The sequence below is a fragment of the Phodopus roborovskii genome, unplaced genomic scaffold (assembly GCF_943737965.1).
Source record: "Phodopus roborovskii unplaced genomic scaffold, PHOROB, whole genome shotgun sequence".
NCBI classification, from domain to species: domain Eukaryota; kingdom Metazoa; phylum Chordata; class Mammalia; order Rodentia; family Cricetidae; genus Phodopus; species Phodopus roborovskii.
The window spans coordinates 28308111-28326189 of NW_026126409.1; the positions used below are offsets into that span (position 1 = coordinate 28308111).

Below are 18079 nucleotides of genomic sequence, written 5' to 3' on the forward strand. Positions count from 1 at the left end.
ACCCATGGCAAAAACCAAGGTGCATAAAATACATATAAAGAGTTCATGATGGCAGAATTGATGCACGGCGACAGTCAACAGACATGGTGACAGGAACAGAAAGTCGAGAACTCACATCTTGAACTACAAGCACAGAACAAAAAAAGCAAATTGGAAGTGGCAAAATCCACTTTCTGTGACATCGTCCTCCATTAAGGCCACACCTCTTAAGCCTCCTCAAACAGTGCCACCAATAGGGGACCAAGTGTTCAGATACCCGAGACTATAGGGACTGTTTTCTATTCAAACCACCACAGACTTAATATGTTTTCCATTTCTGCATTCAGAGTGTTTTTTCTTCTGCATTTCTGTCTCCTTATTGGATCCATCTTTCATATCCTGCATTTCTTCCTTGTTTCATTCAGCTGTCTGTGACTTAGAATGTGTTTTTAATCCTTAGTTTGTGTTCTCAGGCTGGGGCTTCCGCTTACTTGCTCTCATTAAATGCCCTAACCAGAGGATTAACAACTTTGGGAGAAGTTTTGTTGTCTGGTTTCATAGTATGTCCCTGTTTTTGGGATTTGTATGTCAGATGTTGTTTTTGTTTTTGTTTTTTTTCAGTTGATGAGTTGTATTATTGTTTTTATTATGTATATAGGTGCCTTCTTGCATATGAGTATGTGCACCATATGCATGTCTGGTGACTTTCCAGGTCAAAAGAAGCCTTCAGATCCCCTGAGAACTGGAGTTACAGACAGTTGTGAGTCACCTTGCAGACACAGAGAGTAGACCCTGGGTCGTTTGGAAAATCGTCCAGTGCTCTTAACTGCTAAGCCATCTCAATAGACCAAGACAAGGCCACACCTCCTAATAGTACTACTCCCTTTGGGGGGCATTTCCTTTCTAACCGCCACAACAGTAAAAGAAATAAATTCAGCCTAATGTGTGCTCATGAGAAAAATAATCAGAACAGAAGGGTGACTGGTGTTTTAGTACATGGTGCTGTGTTGGCTTGCAATGTCCTGGGCTCAGCAGACAGGCCTCCACTAGCTGACAGATGGCCTCTCACTCTTGTCTTGCTTTGAGGACATATTCTCAGCTTTACCCACCCCTCAAACCAAAGACTCTCTTTTCTCCCCACACTTTTTTGTCCTCTAAACCTTAACTTCAATAAGTGTTTGATGAATAGAAAGTGGGTTTGCATCCCTATTCTGCATGCTGGAGATTTTGCAATAAATGAGAGTGTCCTGCCCCTGTAGAGCTCTCGTTTTGCTTATGAAGAGCAGAAAATAAACTAATCAAGAAGTAGGCATGTGGTGGGGGTGGTTCTGCTTTGGAAGAGAAGGCACTGTAAGAGAGGTAATTGAGAAAGGAATCTTGATTTTTGTTGTGGATTTGCCTTTCTTTTGTCCTTAGTCCAGGCCTCTTTGTCTACAACAGTGGCTTTTTTTCTTCCATTAACTTAGCGAAGAAAATATATAACAATGTGATGGCTGGAAAGGCAAATAACATGCCATGTTGCCTGCAAGGTACAACCTCTGAGAGCAATTTTTCAGTAAACACAGAGAGGCGAGAGAATTCTGCAGTGTGATTTGGTTTCCATAGCTCGGTCCTGTTATCAGGAGCCAACCTTTACACTGCTTATCTGCAGAGCTATCCTGCAGGCCTTTTAATACCACATAAAAAGGCCAGGGAGAGCCTGGCTGTGATTTCCCTTGAAGGAGGGCACCAGTGCAGAACTCTAGGAAGGAAGTTTGTTCCCTGTTCATAATGGATTGGCTCCAGCTCTTATTCCTCCATCCCATATCACTTTATCAAGGGGCTGCTTTCCCCTTTGCACTTCTGTTTAATTATCTCTGCCTCATGGATTCCTTTTCCACCCGGGCCAGGTAGGCTGGATGGCTAATATTGTTTTTCCATCTAGTGGTACAATAATCGGGTGGAAACAGAGTGTTCTGTACATGAGAAGGCCACACATTAGCTACTCTCAAAGTGTAATTTTTCATGTGTTGTGCTATTGATGGATGGTTGGCTGCTTGATAATGATTGTCAATAGATTAGCAGTGGTTCTCAACCTTTCTAATGTTGCAACCCTTTAATAAAATTCCTCATGTTGTGGTGACCCCCACCCATAAAATTATTTAGGTGCTACTTCATAACTGTAATTTTGCTACTTTTATGAATCATAATGTAAATATCTGATATGCATGTTATCTGATATTTGACTCTCCCAAGGGGGTCGCAACCCATGGGTTGAGAACCTCTGTATTAGACTAAAACTGACTCATAAATTAACTTTATGTTTGCATTGACTCAAAAATAGGTAGCTAGGTTCATATGAAATGGAAAATGGTTAAATATTGAGATGATACTGGAAATCCTAAAATGTATACCTCTGTGCTAACTGCAGATCCCGGTTAGTCTTCAGCAGTCTTAGTTTTGAGGATTTTGTCTAACATGAAATTAAACTGTTTGGAAAATATTGCTTGTGTGTTATATCTATAACAAAGTGTGAGTTTTAAAATTTGCCTTTGATTTTTTTTGGTTTGTTTTTGAGAAATAAGTCAAAACAAATCTTGGTGGATTATACCTCAATTTGGTCTAAAACTGGCATCACTAAAGAACTGATAACTTGGTTATACATTTTCTTTGTAACGCTCAGTACATTAAAAAGCGCATTTGATTTTCAAGAAGGCTTTGTGGAAGATCCTTCTGTAAAACCAGCAGTCTATTGCCCAAAGCCACCTACCAGTTTTTCCTTATTTAGGAAACTAAGATTTTATTTAGTGGAGCTGTATGTGTATCCATGTGTGTGGTGTTCAGGGTATGACCCAGGGCTTTGCACATACTGAAGATGTGCTTACTCTACTGCTAAGCACAACCTTTTAGACCTAGTGGATTGTCTTAGGTAAAATCTAACTGTTTAATATATGCAGGTAATATTGCAGGTATGATATCCTCTGTTCACAACTCATAGATGGCCCTTACCCTTGTTTCTGAGAGATGGCGATAGAGGGACAGATTTCCTTTGCTTTTGTTTTTTGTTTTTCCAGCCAGGACTTCTCTGTGTGCCCCTGGCTGTTCTGGAACTCACTCTGTAGAACAAGTTGGTCTTAAACTCAGAGATCCTCCTGCCTCTGCCTCCCTAGTGCTGGGATTGAAGGCATGTGCCACCACCACCCAGCTTCGGGTGGAGTGGGGGGACTGTTATAAGAAAGCTTTCTATATACAAAGACTCATAAAACATCAACTATAACAACTTAAAAAACAAAACAAAACAAACAAAAACCCAGGGTCTGGAGAGATGGCTCAGAGGTTGAGCACTGGCTGCTCTTCCAGAGGTCTGGATTTCAATTCCCAACAACCATCCATAATGAGATCTGGTGCTGTCCTCTGATGTGCAGGCATACATGCCGACAGAGCACTATTCATAAGTAAATCTTAAACAACAACAACAACAAACAATGAGCTCCCAAGTGCTTACAGTAGTGAGGATGAAGGAGGCTTAGAAGGTGTGGCTTTGTTGGAGTAGGTATGAACTCATTGGAGGTGTGTTTTGACACAAAGACATAAAGATTTGCTGCTAATGTGTTCAAATTCTTGACCGAGACAGGCATTGTGTATCCTCTCTCCAGCTCTTTGAAATGCACTGGGTGATGTTACACCCTGTGAGGAAAAAAGGGTCTTTACTTCGGTTATGGGAGACTTGCTAGTTTTTCTACAACCCACAGTTAGATTTTTTCTTTTCTTTTCTTTTCTTTTCTTTTCTTTTTTCTGAGACATGGTTTCTCCGTGTACCTTTGGAGCCTGTCCTAGAACTCAATTTGTAGACCGGTCTGGCCTCAAACTCACAGTGATCCACCTCCCTCTGCCTCCCAAGTATTGGGATTAAAGGCTGCAGACACTGCTGCCCAGCTTCTCAGTTAGATCTTGAGAAGTCCCGTTCGTTGTCAAGCTGCCTGGATTGTTTTAGTCACTGTTCTATTGCTCGGAAGAGATACTATGACCAAGGCAAGTCTTATAAAAGAAAGCATTGAACTTGGGGCTTGCACAGCCTCAGAGGGTTAATCTATTGTCACCATGGCAGGAAGCATGGTGTTTGGCAGGCAGGCAGGCAGGCGGGTGGGTGGGCAGGGGCTGAGAGCTTACATCCTGATCCATAGGCAGAGAGAGGGAGAGAGAGTAGGAATGAGGGAGAGAGAGAGAGAGACCTGGCCTGGCACAGGCTTTTGAAACCTCAAAACTCACCTCCTCCAATAATTCTACACCTACTCCAACAAAGCCACACCTCCTAATCCACTAACTGTGGACCAAGCATACAAAACATATGAGCCTATGGGGGCCATTCCCATTTAAATTACCACAGGCTCTTAGTGGTTATAGCCATTTGTATGATAGGCATACAAGAGTTACCAAGGGCACCAAGGGAGGAAACAAGATTTGCCTCCGGAGGCAGACGTTTACAAGGGACCTGGACTCTATTTCCTTCAGAACAGAAGATTCACTGTGGCAACCACACAGCGTCTGTCCATATTGTATTAGATTTCTTGGGATGACAATGATAGGATTCATTGAGACACTGTTCTGAGTGTCGCCTTTGTTGTCTCCTTTCTTTCAGGTACCTCTTTCTCCTGGCTGGAGGAGGTGTCCTGGCCTTGGCTGCCATGGGATCCTATGCTTTGCTCATCTTCATCCCTGCTCTCTGCGCTGTGGCTCTGGTCTCCTCACATGGTCCACAGGAAGTCCATAGGCTGACCTTCTCCTTTCAGATGGGCTGGCAGACCCTGTGGCACCTGGGTCTTCACTACACGGAATACTACCTGCAAGAGCCTGCACCTGTCCGGTAAAGGCCCCCGTTTGCTGTCACTGAGCTGACTCTAATCCTCACATGTTCATTGAGCTTCGCCAAAGGGGCAGCCTCTTTTCCTAGAAAAGGAACAACAAGGCTGGCAACAGCTTTCTTGAGAGGCTGTGGTGTTAGAGATAATCAGTGTAAATGAAGTTCTGTGACTACACAGAGCCGTTTCATGTTACTGTCTAGATACCCAGGATCTGGCACTTGCTGAAACTGTCATTGTGCCTGGCAGTGATGATGGCTTGCTCATCTCAGCCTTGCAGTTTTGGCACAGCCAAATCAAAGAAGGCCTGGCTGCCTCTGTGTGTTGTCTTTATCCAGGCTCAGCTGTTTCAACACCCCTTTCATCTCTAAGAAGGGTATCCACCCAACCTAGAGAGCAACAGAGAACAAAAACCAAGAACTAGTTATAGACTGGAGGCGTGTTATGAGCTAGGGGAATTGACAAGATTAAGGGAGTAAGTATCTTTGTCTGCTCCTGTCACCTAGTGTTCCTGGTGCCTCAAGGCTGTCTGTCAGCTGGCGTAGGTCTGTGTCACTCAGAGAATACAGGCTATGACTACACTGGGCAGGTCCCTGTCTGATTTTAATCTCCTCTTAGCTCCCTTTGCCACTCCCTCTGCACCTGGAATCCTTTAAAGATGATCATGGCGCACCAGACTTGGTGACACCTGCCTGTAACCCCAGCACAGAGGCAGGATGATCAAAAGTTCAAGGCCATTCTTAGTTATATATCGAATTGAAGGAAGATCAGCCTGGGATGCATAAGAGCCTGTCTCAAAAGCAATAAACAACCAACCAACCAAACAACAACAACAACAAAAATAAGACAATGTTCACCAAGACTTCAGACTTACAGGCTAAAGAGATGGCTTAACGGACAAGAGTGCTTGCTGTGCAAATCTTAGGACCCGAGAAACCTCAAGAGCTCATAGAAAAAGTTAGGAGTGACTTAGTGTACTTGCAACCCCAACTCTGTGTGTATGTTGGGAAGGCTGGAGACAGGACCACTGGGGCTGGGGGACAGCCAGCCTCACCCCAGGTTCAGTGAGAGACTCTGTATACCAAGGAATAAGGTAGACATGATAGAGCAGGGCCTCCATCCCATGGTCTCTCTTGGCCTCCACACGTGCATACAACACACACAGACACACAGTGAGACAGAAAAACATACACACACACACATAGACACACACAGACACAGACATACACAGATATACACAGGTACACATAAGCACACACTGACACCCAAACACACAGACACACACATGGGTGGGGGTTAGGTTGGGGGATAGAGACTGATTTCAGGCTTGTGTCTCTGGGAGAGGTGAGATGGTAAATAGGCGGGATTACTGTATGGAATATGATGAATCAGGACTGTAGTAGGAAGCCAGGACCTGCTAGAGGCCAGAAGGGCAAGTTGAACAGGCTCTGAGTGGATGGGAAGAAGGCTGGGGCAGATGTGAAATGACAATGAGTGCCAGCTAGCCAGAGCTGCTGTAGCAAAGCCCACTGACTGGAGCCAGAGCTGCTGTAGCAAAGCCCACTGACTGGGTGATACACACAATAGAATTGTATCTCTTCACAACATGGGGCTGCATGTGAGCCTTCTCATCTTGGCATAGATGGGCACCTTCTCCTGGGTTGTCACATGGTCATCCTGTGTGTGTGTGTGTGTGTGCTCCTGTCTGTCACATACACATCTGACTGTGTATGTGTCCGAATTCTTTAGTTATGTTGGATGAGTGTAATGAGTGTGTCTGTTCATATGATGTCACTTTAAACACTTCTTTAACTCCACTCTCTTAGTCTCCAGGGATTGGAACTTCAGGATGTGAATCTGGGGGACACAGCTGCAATGGAAGGGAAGTTGGCATTTGGAAGTGAGCCTGCTCTCAGGATAAGTCAGGCAGGAGGATCTGATGTCCTCAAGTCCAATTCACAGATGACATGGTCATGGCTGGGGACAGCACTGTTTCCTTGACTGTACAGGGAGGGTGTCATTGTTATTTTTTCTGGCTGTCCCCAGCAATCTCATTAGCAGAATCTCTGGTGTCTTGATGAGAGTTCAAATATAAAACACAAACCTCAACTGCTTGAGAGCCACCACTCATGCTGATGCATTTTTCAATGCACAACTCCAGTCGCCAGAGTATTACAGCCAGGGCCTGACTTATATTTAAAAACTTCAATTTCCCATAATCCTTTCATACTAATTCTTATTTCTTTTGTATCAAATGTCTTCCATGTCTCCAGTCTTAAATTTCTTCTTGATTTTTTTTTATATATGGAATGTTCTAGAACTTACTCTATAGTACTGACAAGCCTCCAGTTCACTGTTCTCCTGCCTCAGCCCCTTGAGTGTGATAACTACAAGTGTGTATCACATACTGGCTCTGACCCTAATATTTACAAGACATTCTTTTTTTAAAGGAACATTTTAATTAATTTATTTATTGTACTTGACACAGTACTCCTGTAGAGATCAAAAGGCAACTTTGTTTTAAAAAGACAAAGTTCCTCTGTAGCCTTGGCTGTCCTGAAACTCACTAGAAGACCAGGCTGGCCTCAAACTCACAGAGATCCAAATGTCTCTGCCTCCTGAGTTCTGGGATTAAAGGTGTGCACCACCATGGTCTGGGTTAGAAGGCAAGTTTGGGAGCCAGTTTTCTTCTTATTTAAAACTGTGGGTTCTGGGAATTGAACTCAGGATTTCAGCCTCAAGTGTCTTAACCCACTGAGCCATCTCTCTGGCCCTTTATAAGCCATTCCATTCTAAAATATTAGCCAGGAGATGGAGAGATGCCCCAGTGGTTAAGAGCACTGACTGCTCTTACAAAGACCCAGGTTCGATTCCCAGCACTCTCATGATAGTTCACAACCATCCATAACCCCAGTTCCAGGGGATCTAAAGTCCCCTCTGGCGTCCTCAGGCATGTACATATTACATAGACTTACATAGGCAACACATCCATACATATAAAAATTTAGTTATATTCTATATGCAATAGTCAGCCAGACATGGCGACACAGTGCTTTTAATCCCAGCATTTGGAAGGCAGTCCGGAGTAGCCCTGTGATTCCCAGCTCTGCCAAAGCTACAAGTCTCAAAAAACAAAACAAAACCATCAATATTTTCTCATAGTATCCCTCATCAATTTTTTTTTTCATTTCTAACCAATGATGTTTTTGCTGTGAACTAATGTATGGTTCTGAAAGAATGTAAGAGTCTTTGTGGCTTATGGCTTGTTTTGAGATCTGTGGGCAGGTCTGGACATAAGCGAGGAAAGAAATCCGGTGCGGCTTCATGTACATATTTCTTTACATCTCTTGCAGATTCTACATCGCCCTTTCTTCCCTCATGCTCTTGACGCAGAGAGTCACGTCGCTCTCAATGGACATTCGTGAGGGGAAAGTGGAGGCAGCGTCGGGCGGCACCCAGAATAGGAGGAGCTCCTTGTCTGAGTGCGCGTTGGAGGCTCTGCCCTGTGTCAGCTACTTGCTCTTTTTCCCTGCCCTCCTGGGAGGCCCGCTGTGTTCCTTTCGGAGATTCCGGGCTTGTGTTGAAAGGTCAAGCTCTTTGCATCCCGGTCTCTCTCCCTGGGCTCTGACCTGGAGGGGTCTGCAGATTGTTGGGCTGGAGTGGCTCCAGGTGGCGCTGAGGAGGGTGGTGAGCACAGGACCCGGGCTGGACGACTGCCGGCAGCTGGAGTGCATCTACATCATGTGGTCCACAGCTGGGCTCTTCAAACTCACCTACTACTCCCACTGGATCCTGGATGACTCTCTCCTCCATGCGGCGGGCTTTGGATCCGAGGCTGGCCAGAGGGCTGGGGAGGAGGAATACATCCCCGACGTGGACATGTGGACACTGGAAACTACACACAGGATCTCCGTGTTCGCCAGGCGGTGGAATCGAAGCACAGCTCGGTGGCTCAGGCGGCTCATCTTTCAGAACAGCCGGCGCTGGCCAGTGCTGCAGACTTTTGCCTTTTCCGCTTGGTGGCACGGGCTCCATCCGGGACAGGTGTTCGGCTTCCTGTGCTGGTCTCTAATGGTAGAAGCCGATTATCTGATTCACGCTTTTGCCAGTGTATTTATCAGCTCCTGGCCACTGCGGCTGCTCTATAGAGCCCTCACTTGGGCCCATACCCAGCTCATCATTGCCTATGTAATGCTGGCTGTGGAAGGCAGGAGCTTTTCCTCCCTCAGTCGTTTGTGTTGTTCTTACAACAGTATCTTCCCCGGGGTGTACTGTGTTTTGCTTTTTCTATTAGTGAGGAGAAAACAGAAATGTAACTGAAATCCATGCACCATCCCCACTTCATCTCATCCAGCCATGAAACCTAGTTTAGAAAATACCGGAGGATGCATTGATGATTAATATATTTCAACTTTTTTTTCCTAATAAAAGTTTTTAAGTACTGGATGGGTGAACCTGATGGCTGGCCACAGAAATGTGCATGCCTACTGTGGTGGTTTAAATAAAATGGCCAGCATAGGTTCATATTGAAGTGTTTAGGGAGTGACACTATTTGAAAGGATTAGGAGGTATGCTCTTTTGGAGGAAGTATGTCACTGGGGGTGGGCTTGAGGTTTCAAAAGCCCGTGCTAGGCAGAGGCTCTTCACACCTGCCTATGTATCAGGATGTAGAACTCTCAGCATCATGACTGCCTGCACACTGCCATGCTTCCCGCCATGATGATGATGAACTAAACCTCCGAACTGTAAGCCAGTCCCAATTAAATGTTTTCCTTTATAGGAGTTGCTATGGTCATGGTGTCTGTTCACAGCAATAGAACAGTAACAAGACATGTACATTAACGAGCTATTTTGTTGCTACTGAGGCACAAACCAGAGAAGCACAAGACTTACTTTTCTAGATGTGGAAGAGAAGTTGAGGTAAACCAGAATATAGAACGTAAGGTGTGTGTGGAGGGCTAAATTCAATGAGTGTTTGCCCAGCATGTGTGAGGTCCTGGGTTCAATCCTCACCACCACATTAAAAACAACAACAAAACAGCCTCCAACTACGAACCATATGAAGATATTAATATGGAAATTTAAATTCTCAATGTCCAGTGGGCTTGGTTGACTCTGGGATGTGAATTAGAGCAATCTGGCATGAATCGGCTTTTCATTGCTATTATGAAATGTTAGAAACAGGCCAGCTTATGAAGAAATGTCAGGTTTAGAAGCTCAAAGTCTAAGACTGGTTGGTCCTATTGGTTTGGCTTCTGCTGAGGCCCTGATGGTGGATGCTGTCAAATCACAGCAGGAGTGGGGACAATGGCTCACATCTCAAACAGCACTCCAGAGAGCAGTCAGGACCAACATTAACTTTTCCTATAAATCCTCTTGGGAAAAATACTAAGGTGTTCCCTGAAAACAACCTTCAACTCTTTGAGGGACATGACCTCACTGGGGTCCATTTTGTAAAGGTTTTGCTGGTTATCACCACTGCCACCCTGGGGACCAAGCCTCCACTACATGTACCTTTAAGAAACACTCAACCCTAGTAAGTCAGGCAAAGTGGCATATGACTGGAATCCCAGTACTCGGGAATCCTAGGCAGGAAAAGCCCAAGTCTGAGGCTGGAAGATTCCACATAGTGAGACCCTGCCTCAAACAAACAAATATTCAAATCAGCCAGAAAATAAATTACCAGACAGAAAGCAATAAAGACAAAACTCAAGCATGCCATCATATTATTCTGTTCCATGAATTCATCCCTAGCCATAAGTTTGAAAATTTTAATTTAGTGGCCATCCAAATTCTGAAAATATCTCTCACATTCCAAGAGACTGGACCTCACAGCTGAATTAATAATACACCTTGAGGTCACTTAAGACTTAAGTTGGCTCTCCTACTGTGGACTGTTGGTTTAGCCAGCCCTTAAGAGATCAATGTAGCAGCTGACCTTATTTGCCTTGGACTTCCCAGGTAACCAACTTTTACAAGCTAAGCTAATGAGTTATTGTAATCTTAAATTATATACTCTTCCATGCCCTTGACACAGATAATGTATCATTTGCTGAAAGCAACTTTCTTAGTTAGGGGTTCTATTGCTGTGAAGAGACACCATGACCATGGCAACTCCTCTAAAGAAAACATTTAATTGGGGCTGGCATACAGATTCAGAAGTTTCGTTCATTGTCCTCATGGGGAAAACATGGTGGCATGCAGGCAGACACAGTGCTGGAGAGGTAGCTGAGAGTTCTACATCTGGATCTTCAGGCAGCAAGAAGAGAGAGGGACGCTGGGCCTGGCTGGAGCTTCTGAAATCTCAAAGCCCACGCCCAATGACACACATCCTCCAATAAAGCCACACCTACTTCAACAAGGCCACACCTCCTAAGAGTTCCACTCCCTATAGACCTATGGGGAACATTTTTATTCAAATCACCACAGCAGCAAATGAAGAAGTTGAAAGAAACTTCCTAAAATCTACCATAAAGGCTGGAAACATCCATTTATTGGTTGATAATTGATAATGCTTGATACCTGGGTCAGTTGGGATCAGTTGGAGTCAGTGACTTACTCCCTTGTAAAACCCTGCTAAATGTTCCTGCAAATTATCTCATTTGTTCCCCATGTGCAAAACCCTTTGTCAGGGACAGACACATAGACACAGACAAGACAGATAGATATACAGGGCAGGCACAGGACTCATGGACCAGACAGACAGAGAACAGAAGACACAGAGAATGAAGCAGATTACCCAAATCTAGATTCTTGGTTAACTGACTCCAAGGGGAAGTGCTTTTATTTCTTTCCCTAATGAGATACCAATGCATTATTGGTAAAAATGAAGCCAATCACTAATGTGTTTAATCTATGCAGGACTAAATTTGGAAATTTGGATTAAAAAAAATAAAAAGGGTAATATTATCTCCCAGAGGAGAATAAGTGAAAAACCAACCTGTGTTGACTAGTTGTGTCAACTTGACTCAAAGCAGAGTTATCTGAGGAGTTGTCTCCACCAGACTGATAGAGTGTGGCCATGTCTGTGGTCCTGAGCTGTAGAAGAAAGCAGACTGAAGAAGCCATGGAAATCAAGCCCATACGTAGCACTTCTCCATGGTCTCAGCTTCAGCTCCTGCCCTCATGTTCCTGCCTTGAATTCTAACCTCAGCCTCCCTCAATGATGGACTTAAGGTAAGGTGAAATAAGTGCTTTCCTCCCCAAATTGTTTTTGGGAAGTATTTGTTTGTTTGTTTAATCACAGCAACAAAAATCAAACTAGGATACCCTCTAACACTTGGTAATTATTTATATAGTTGCCGGAACCAAAACCCACTGAAATGTAACAAAGGAAGAGCTGGACTTTGAGGCAAACACAGTCTCTGGAGAACTAACTGTAAGGCAGCTGTCCTTTCTTTCCATGGCTCGCCCTAGCATTATTCCTTATGTGTAACACACACACACCCACAGTGTCAGAACCTCCAACTTAGCCAGGAAGCAATGCTACATCTGTGGACACCTGGACTGTGCATAATTACTCTTTTTTCCTTTAAAAAGCAAAACATGTATTAGAGTATGTGTGCCCATGTTCACAGGTATGTGTGAGTGTTGGGTATCATCCTCAGTTGTTCTCCATCTTATTTTTGAGACATGGTCCCTCACTGAACCTTGAGCTCAGGGATTCAACCAGATTGGCTGGCCAGCAAGCCCAGGGATCCACTTGCCTCCTTCTGCCTCCAGTGTTGCTGTTCCCTGCTTTTATGTGGGGACAGGTGATTGAACTCAGGTCCTGATGCTTACATGGCAAGCACTTGACCTACTGAGTCATCTCTCCAGCCTGACTTTCCTTTAAGTTCATTTTAAGTCAACTCACTGTTTCTTTACATTTTTTTTTTTTTGACTGTTTTGAGAAAGCATCTCACTGTGTAGCCCAGTAGTCTAGACGCAAATCTTCATCTTCTTGCTTCCATCTTCTGAGCTCTGGGATTACAAGGGTTACATTATCTCCATGTCCAGTTCACTAGTGATAATTCATTCTAGTATATACTAAAAGAAACACACTCCACAGTCCCGCATGCCTGCTGGCAGCAGCCTGAAATTCAACACCACTTTGCCATCAACACTGCTTCTCAAACCCTCCCTTCTGAGAGTCTCCACATTTCTCTTTACATAGATTCAGCTAGCATCCTTTGATCTATTTTAGGGTGTCCTATCTCACTAGATTTTAGGTAAATGGGGGACTATGTGCTTCAATTTATGTATTTATTTGCTTATTTAGTTTTCTTGAGGGTCCTTACCTCAGGCTGTCCTCAAATTTGCAATCTTCCTTTAAGAGCCCTGGAACGACGGACATGTACAAGGCCATGCTTAAAGTTTTAATAAGACAACTTCAAAATTACTGTTTTGAGCAGCATACTTGAAAAGAATTACCCTTCCAGTTATATTGGTGACTAATGCCAGTTCTAATAGGATGCTTGGCTTGGTATCATATCCCTCTCCTGATGGGAGACCAATGTCCTTAGCTTTCATTGCTATACTGGGAACTAAGTCTCCAAGCAAGATGTGTTACATTTACGCCTGTTTGTGTACATGTTTGTGAGCGCATGTTGGTGTGTGGGTGTTTGTGTACATAGAAGCCACAGGTATGTCAGCTTTCTTCAATTGCCCTTTTTTTTTTTTTTTTTTTTTTTTTTTTTTTGAGACAGGAGTCTCTCAATGAACCTGACTCAGTTTTGACTAGGCTGCCTGGCCAGTGTGTGCCAGTGATTGGCCTGTAGGGAATACAGGCACTCATTGGCTCACCTGGCTTTCTATGTGGGGCTTGGGTGTTCAACCCAGTCCATGTACACACAGCAAGCATTCCACTGTCTGAGCTTCTCGGAGTTGCTTCTTGTAGATGATTCAGACCATGGCAAAAGCCAGTCTACCTGTCTTAACTTAATCCCAGGAAGCCATTTTAACTGTGAACAGTTTTTTAAAAAAAAAGGCCTCAAATCTTTTAAATAAAGCCAGCTCTCAGGAAAACATCTGTTCCATTTGGAAGGGGGGCAATTTACAAATATATGCTTATTTTTATGCCAAAGCTACATTTACATGACATTATGCAATGGCCACCTGCCAAGAGAAACATGCTTCTGTATTAAATGCCAAGCACATTGCAACTCAACCATTAAATAACAATGCTATTAACAATTGCATGGTGGGCTGGAGAGATGGCTCTGTGGTTAAGAATACTTACTGCAAGCTTGGCATAGTGGCATACACTGCTAATTCCAGCATTTGTGAGGCAGATTCTACATGGGGAGTTCAGGACATCCAGGGCTACACAGAGACCCTGTCTCAAAAAGTAACAAACGAGCAAACAAAAAGAATATTCATTGCTCTTGAAGAGGACCCAGGTTCCCAGCTCCCACCTAGTGGGTTCATAACTATCTGTAACTCCGCTTTCAGGGATTCAGCACTCTATTCTGGCCCCAACAGACACTGCACACATGTGGTATACTCAGATACATTCAAGCAATAGTCATACACATAACATAAAAATGAATAAATCTTAAAACAAGTGCATGGGAGCACACAGGTTTATTTTTTACTGTTTTATCCCATTTGATGGGTTCCACTGCTCTGAACTAAACAAATCCCTTCCCTCACAGTTAACTACAGAAATTAACCTCTCACCTGTCAATGCTGCGACTGAACACAAGAAAACAGTTTTAGCTGAAGAATGCTTTGTGATCCTGACCTCTCAAGGAAACAAATTTTGGATGTTATTTTAACCTATCTCCACAAACTTAAAGGTTTAATAAAATCTGAGTTTCTCTTTCTTTCTTTCTTCCTTTCTTTTCTTCCTTTCTTCCTTCCTCTCTTTCTTTCTTCCCTCCCCCTCTCCCTTTCTTCCTCCTCCTTTAAAACAAAAACAAAACTATAGTGTGTGGTTCTAAACCCAATGATAGCTTCCAAATTACTTTCAGAAAACTGAAAGCAAAACAGGGAAGTCATTCTCTTGTAAACATAAACTTCAGTGGGCTTGGGACTTAGCTCAGTGACAGAGTGCTTGCTTAGCAACACAAGGTTATGGGGTTTGATTCCCAGGACAACAAGAAACAAACCAAAGCAAAAAACTACTTTAGAGGTCTGGGCAGATGGTTCAGTGACTAAGATGATACTGTTCTTGAATCCTGTACTTTCCCCTGGCCTTGGCAGGCATACTCATGTGCACACACTTGCCCTCACCCTGGGATACACAATTAAACAGAATTGAAATAATCTTGAGAAAAATTAATTATAAACTCCATAGTCATTGAGCTGGCAAAAATGCCTGATGATCCAAGTTCAATCCCCAGGACCCCTTCTAGTAAAGGGAAAGAATTAACTCTTCCCAAGTTGTTCTCCAGTGTCATGATACATGCAAGCTCTCTCTCTCATACACACAATATCAACTTAAAACAAACAAACAAGCAAACAAACCTTCAGCCCTAAACACTTTGTAAATACCAACAAATGGTGAGGAGATTCTTAATGAGTGAGAAATCAGGTCTTGAGGCTCAAGCATAGATCAGCTCCTACCTTAGAGTGTAGGAAGTTAATTACAGGCTTCTTCTTCTGGTGTTCTGTAGCCTGTTCTTATTGCTCACCATCGGAGATTATCTGGGCAATTAAGAACTACAGCAGCAGCAAGAACACTGTTCACAAAGCAACTCAGTTGTACAGGAGCTGAGAGATGTGCAGGCCGTGGTGGTGCACTGTGATGTGCACAAGTGTTATATAATCCATTCGGAGCATTTGATTAGCCCACTTCCCCCAATGGTGTTCTGCTCTTCCTAACTTAGTACACACTAGCAAACTAGAACCCAATTAAATTAAGGAGTGTTAGGGTCAATTGTAAGGCAGAAGAAACATAATCTCTCCCAGTTATAGTCATTTAAAAACAGAAAAAAAGGTTTTAAAATTTTATTACTGGTGGATGTGGGGTTATACTTAAAATAGTGAACATCTGGAGATCAGAACAGCTTGAAGGAGTTGGTTCTCTCCCTTTAAAATATTTTCAAAAGATTTCTATGTGTGAGTGCTTTGCCTACATTTATGTATGTTCAGTGCTTGCACACTGTTCCTACAGAGATGAGAGTGTCAGATCCCCTGGAACTGTTATGGATGGTAGGAATGGTTAGGAGCTGTCAAGTGGATGCTGGGAACTGAACCCAGTCCTTTGCAAGAGCAACAAGTGCTCTTAACCTCTGAGCCATCTCCCCAGAGCCCAGTTCACTCCTACCACATTGGTTTGGGGGATGAACTCAGGTTGTCAGCCTTTACTCGATGAGCCATCTTGCTGGTTTGTAATGTTAAAAATTTAATTTTGTGTGTGTGAACACATGTGGGTCAATGTGTGCCGTGGCATGTGTGTGGAGGTCAGAGAACAATTTGGTTCACTCCTTGCTCTATGTGGGTCCCTGGGACTAAACTGAGTTCTGAGTGGCTTGAGTCACTGAGGCTCCTCTATAGTCCTTAATTACCAATGAAAAAGCAAAATATTACAAGAAAGCCCAAGTATATGGTCTCCTTAATACTTTTGTCGAATGGTTAAAGCCAGAGCCACATACCTTGCTAATAGATTTACTTAATTTACCTTGGTTGGGTACATGGTGAGCCACATCCCCAGTCCATAGTCCTTCTAACAGGAGTGCCTGCCTATCCTCCCCAGAGGACAACAGGAACATGTATGGAAGGAATTTGATCTTCTCACAGACTGTAGCCATCACGAAGTGCCTAGGGGTCTAAGGCACAGACTAGTCGACAGTAGCCTGCATTCATGTCTCCAAGTACTCAATGTAAAGATGGCACAGTGCCAGCTCATTTCGCCACTCAAGGTCACAGGGCCGCATGGCACCACTGTTCCTATGGTTTTACTTTCCGTGGCAGGTTTGACCTGCTAGTGCGCTTGCTTCCTAGTGCATCAATACTTTTTTTTCTTTCGATAGGGTCCCAAGTAGCTCCGCAGAGCCTTGGACTGTTGATTCTCTTGCTTCAGCTTCTCAAGTGCCGGGGCTATGGGCGTGTCACATTATTAAACAGTCAGTGCCCTTCCGAGATTGAACTTCCATTATGAAAACATCCACAAGCTAGAATAGGTATGCAAAATCTTTATTGTTTCATCATCAAAAGTTTCCTTTCTCTCTCGCCACAGCAGAATGTCAATGTTGTGTTGGTGCATCTTTATTGAAACTCTTGAGTGACTAGCCTAGCAACCAGAGATGGGGACTGTCAAGCCAGTGTCATCGTCAGACACAAAATGCTGCCCATAAAACCAGTACCCAGAAATAATCTGCAGCTGTTAAAAAAGGCGTCTAATGCCAAGCGCACAGCACTGCATGTGTGAAGGAACGAAAATGGGGAAGGACCTGAGGAGGAACCTCCCACTCCATCCCTATCAAAGGCAGAGTTCTGACTGTGTGTCCACACACCTCCATCAGTACCACTCAGCGAGTCACGTTTGGTCTAGCACGGCTACATTTGCAGGTTGCACACAGCTTCCCACCTCACAGCCAAAGGTAATCACACATTGGTCAGGTCACACAAAACAAAATAAAAACTGCAGCTTTAGGCATCTTTAGTAAAAAGCTGAACAAATGTCATTTGTGCCCCCCCCCCCTTTTTTGAGAAATTAAACTCTAGAAAACAACAAAAGACAGTTGTCATGGTTACTCATTTTCAGCTAAAGGCAGAACACTTCTTTTTATATAAGCAGACTGAAGAAACACACAAATGTCCTCACAAAATACTGTTGGATCAATGCAAACATTTTTCATAGCCAGCTCTTGAATTAAGGACTGAGAATCAGAGATTTGAATAACTGTTATAATTGGGTCATGCCTGGCCACTTGGGGAAGTTTTTGGTGGGGTTTGAGCCTGAAACTGTGATACAGCTGGATTTGGCTACTCTGAATTAATTCATAAATAAATACCTTTACAACAGCAGATCTGTCATGATGAAACCATACCTCAATTAGGAGGCACCAGGAAGCTTGTCTCAAGTGGTTTTGAAATACACACACACTCTAACCTCAGGAGACAGAGCCTATCATAACTATCATAGTCTGAGTCCTACAAATCCCTGTTCCTGGATCATCTGCAAGAATAACAAGTCACTTGTGAATTGCATCAAGGCCTTGAGAGGGAGGGGCGCTCTGAATGTATGGCATAGCAATCATTTTCCTAGTGGTCAAACATTTCTAAATGCTATTAAACTATATTTGAAAAGTTCTCTGACTTAATATATACAATGT

General features: G+C 43.6%; 2 protein-coding genes across 2 annotated transcripts in view; both read left to right on the forward strand.

The window, feature by feature from the left end:
* The window catches only part of Saraf (store-operated calcium entry associated regulatory factor), a 735200-nt gene that overhangs the window by 682213 nt on the left and 34908 nt on the right, over positions 1 to 18079 (forward strand). The gene's annotated exons all lie outside the window — the stretch shown is intronic.
* Positions 1744 to 9166, forward strand: Mboat4 (membrane bound O-acyltransferase domain containing 4). Its single transcript, XM_051182267.1, has 3 exons — positions 1744 to 1868; positions 4598 to 4822; positions 8171 to 9166. The coding sequence occupies exons 1-3, from the start codon at positions 1750 to 1752 to the stop codon at positions 9135 to 9137; spliced, it is 1311 nt and encodes a 436-aa protein (XP_051038224.1). The 5' UTR covers positions 1744 to 1749; the 3' UTR covers positions 9138 to 9166.

Coding starts and splice junctions, on each gene's coding strand:
- Mboat4 (XM_051182267.1), top strand. CDS start 1,750: ATGGATTGGCTCCAGCTCTTATTCCTCCATCCCATATCACTTTATCAA. Junction 1,869..4,597: donor TCCTTTTCCACCCGGGCCAG/GTAGGCTGGATG, acceptor CCTTTCTTTCAG/GTACCTCTTTCTCCTGGCTG. Junction 4,823..8,170: donor CAAGAGCCTGCACCTGTCCG/GTAAAGGCCCCC, acceptor CATCTCTTGCAG/ATTCTACATCGCCCTTTCTT.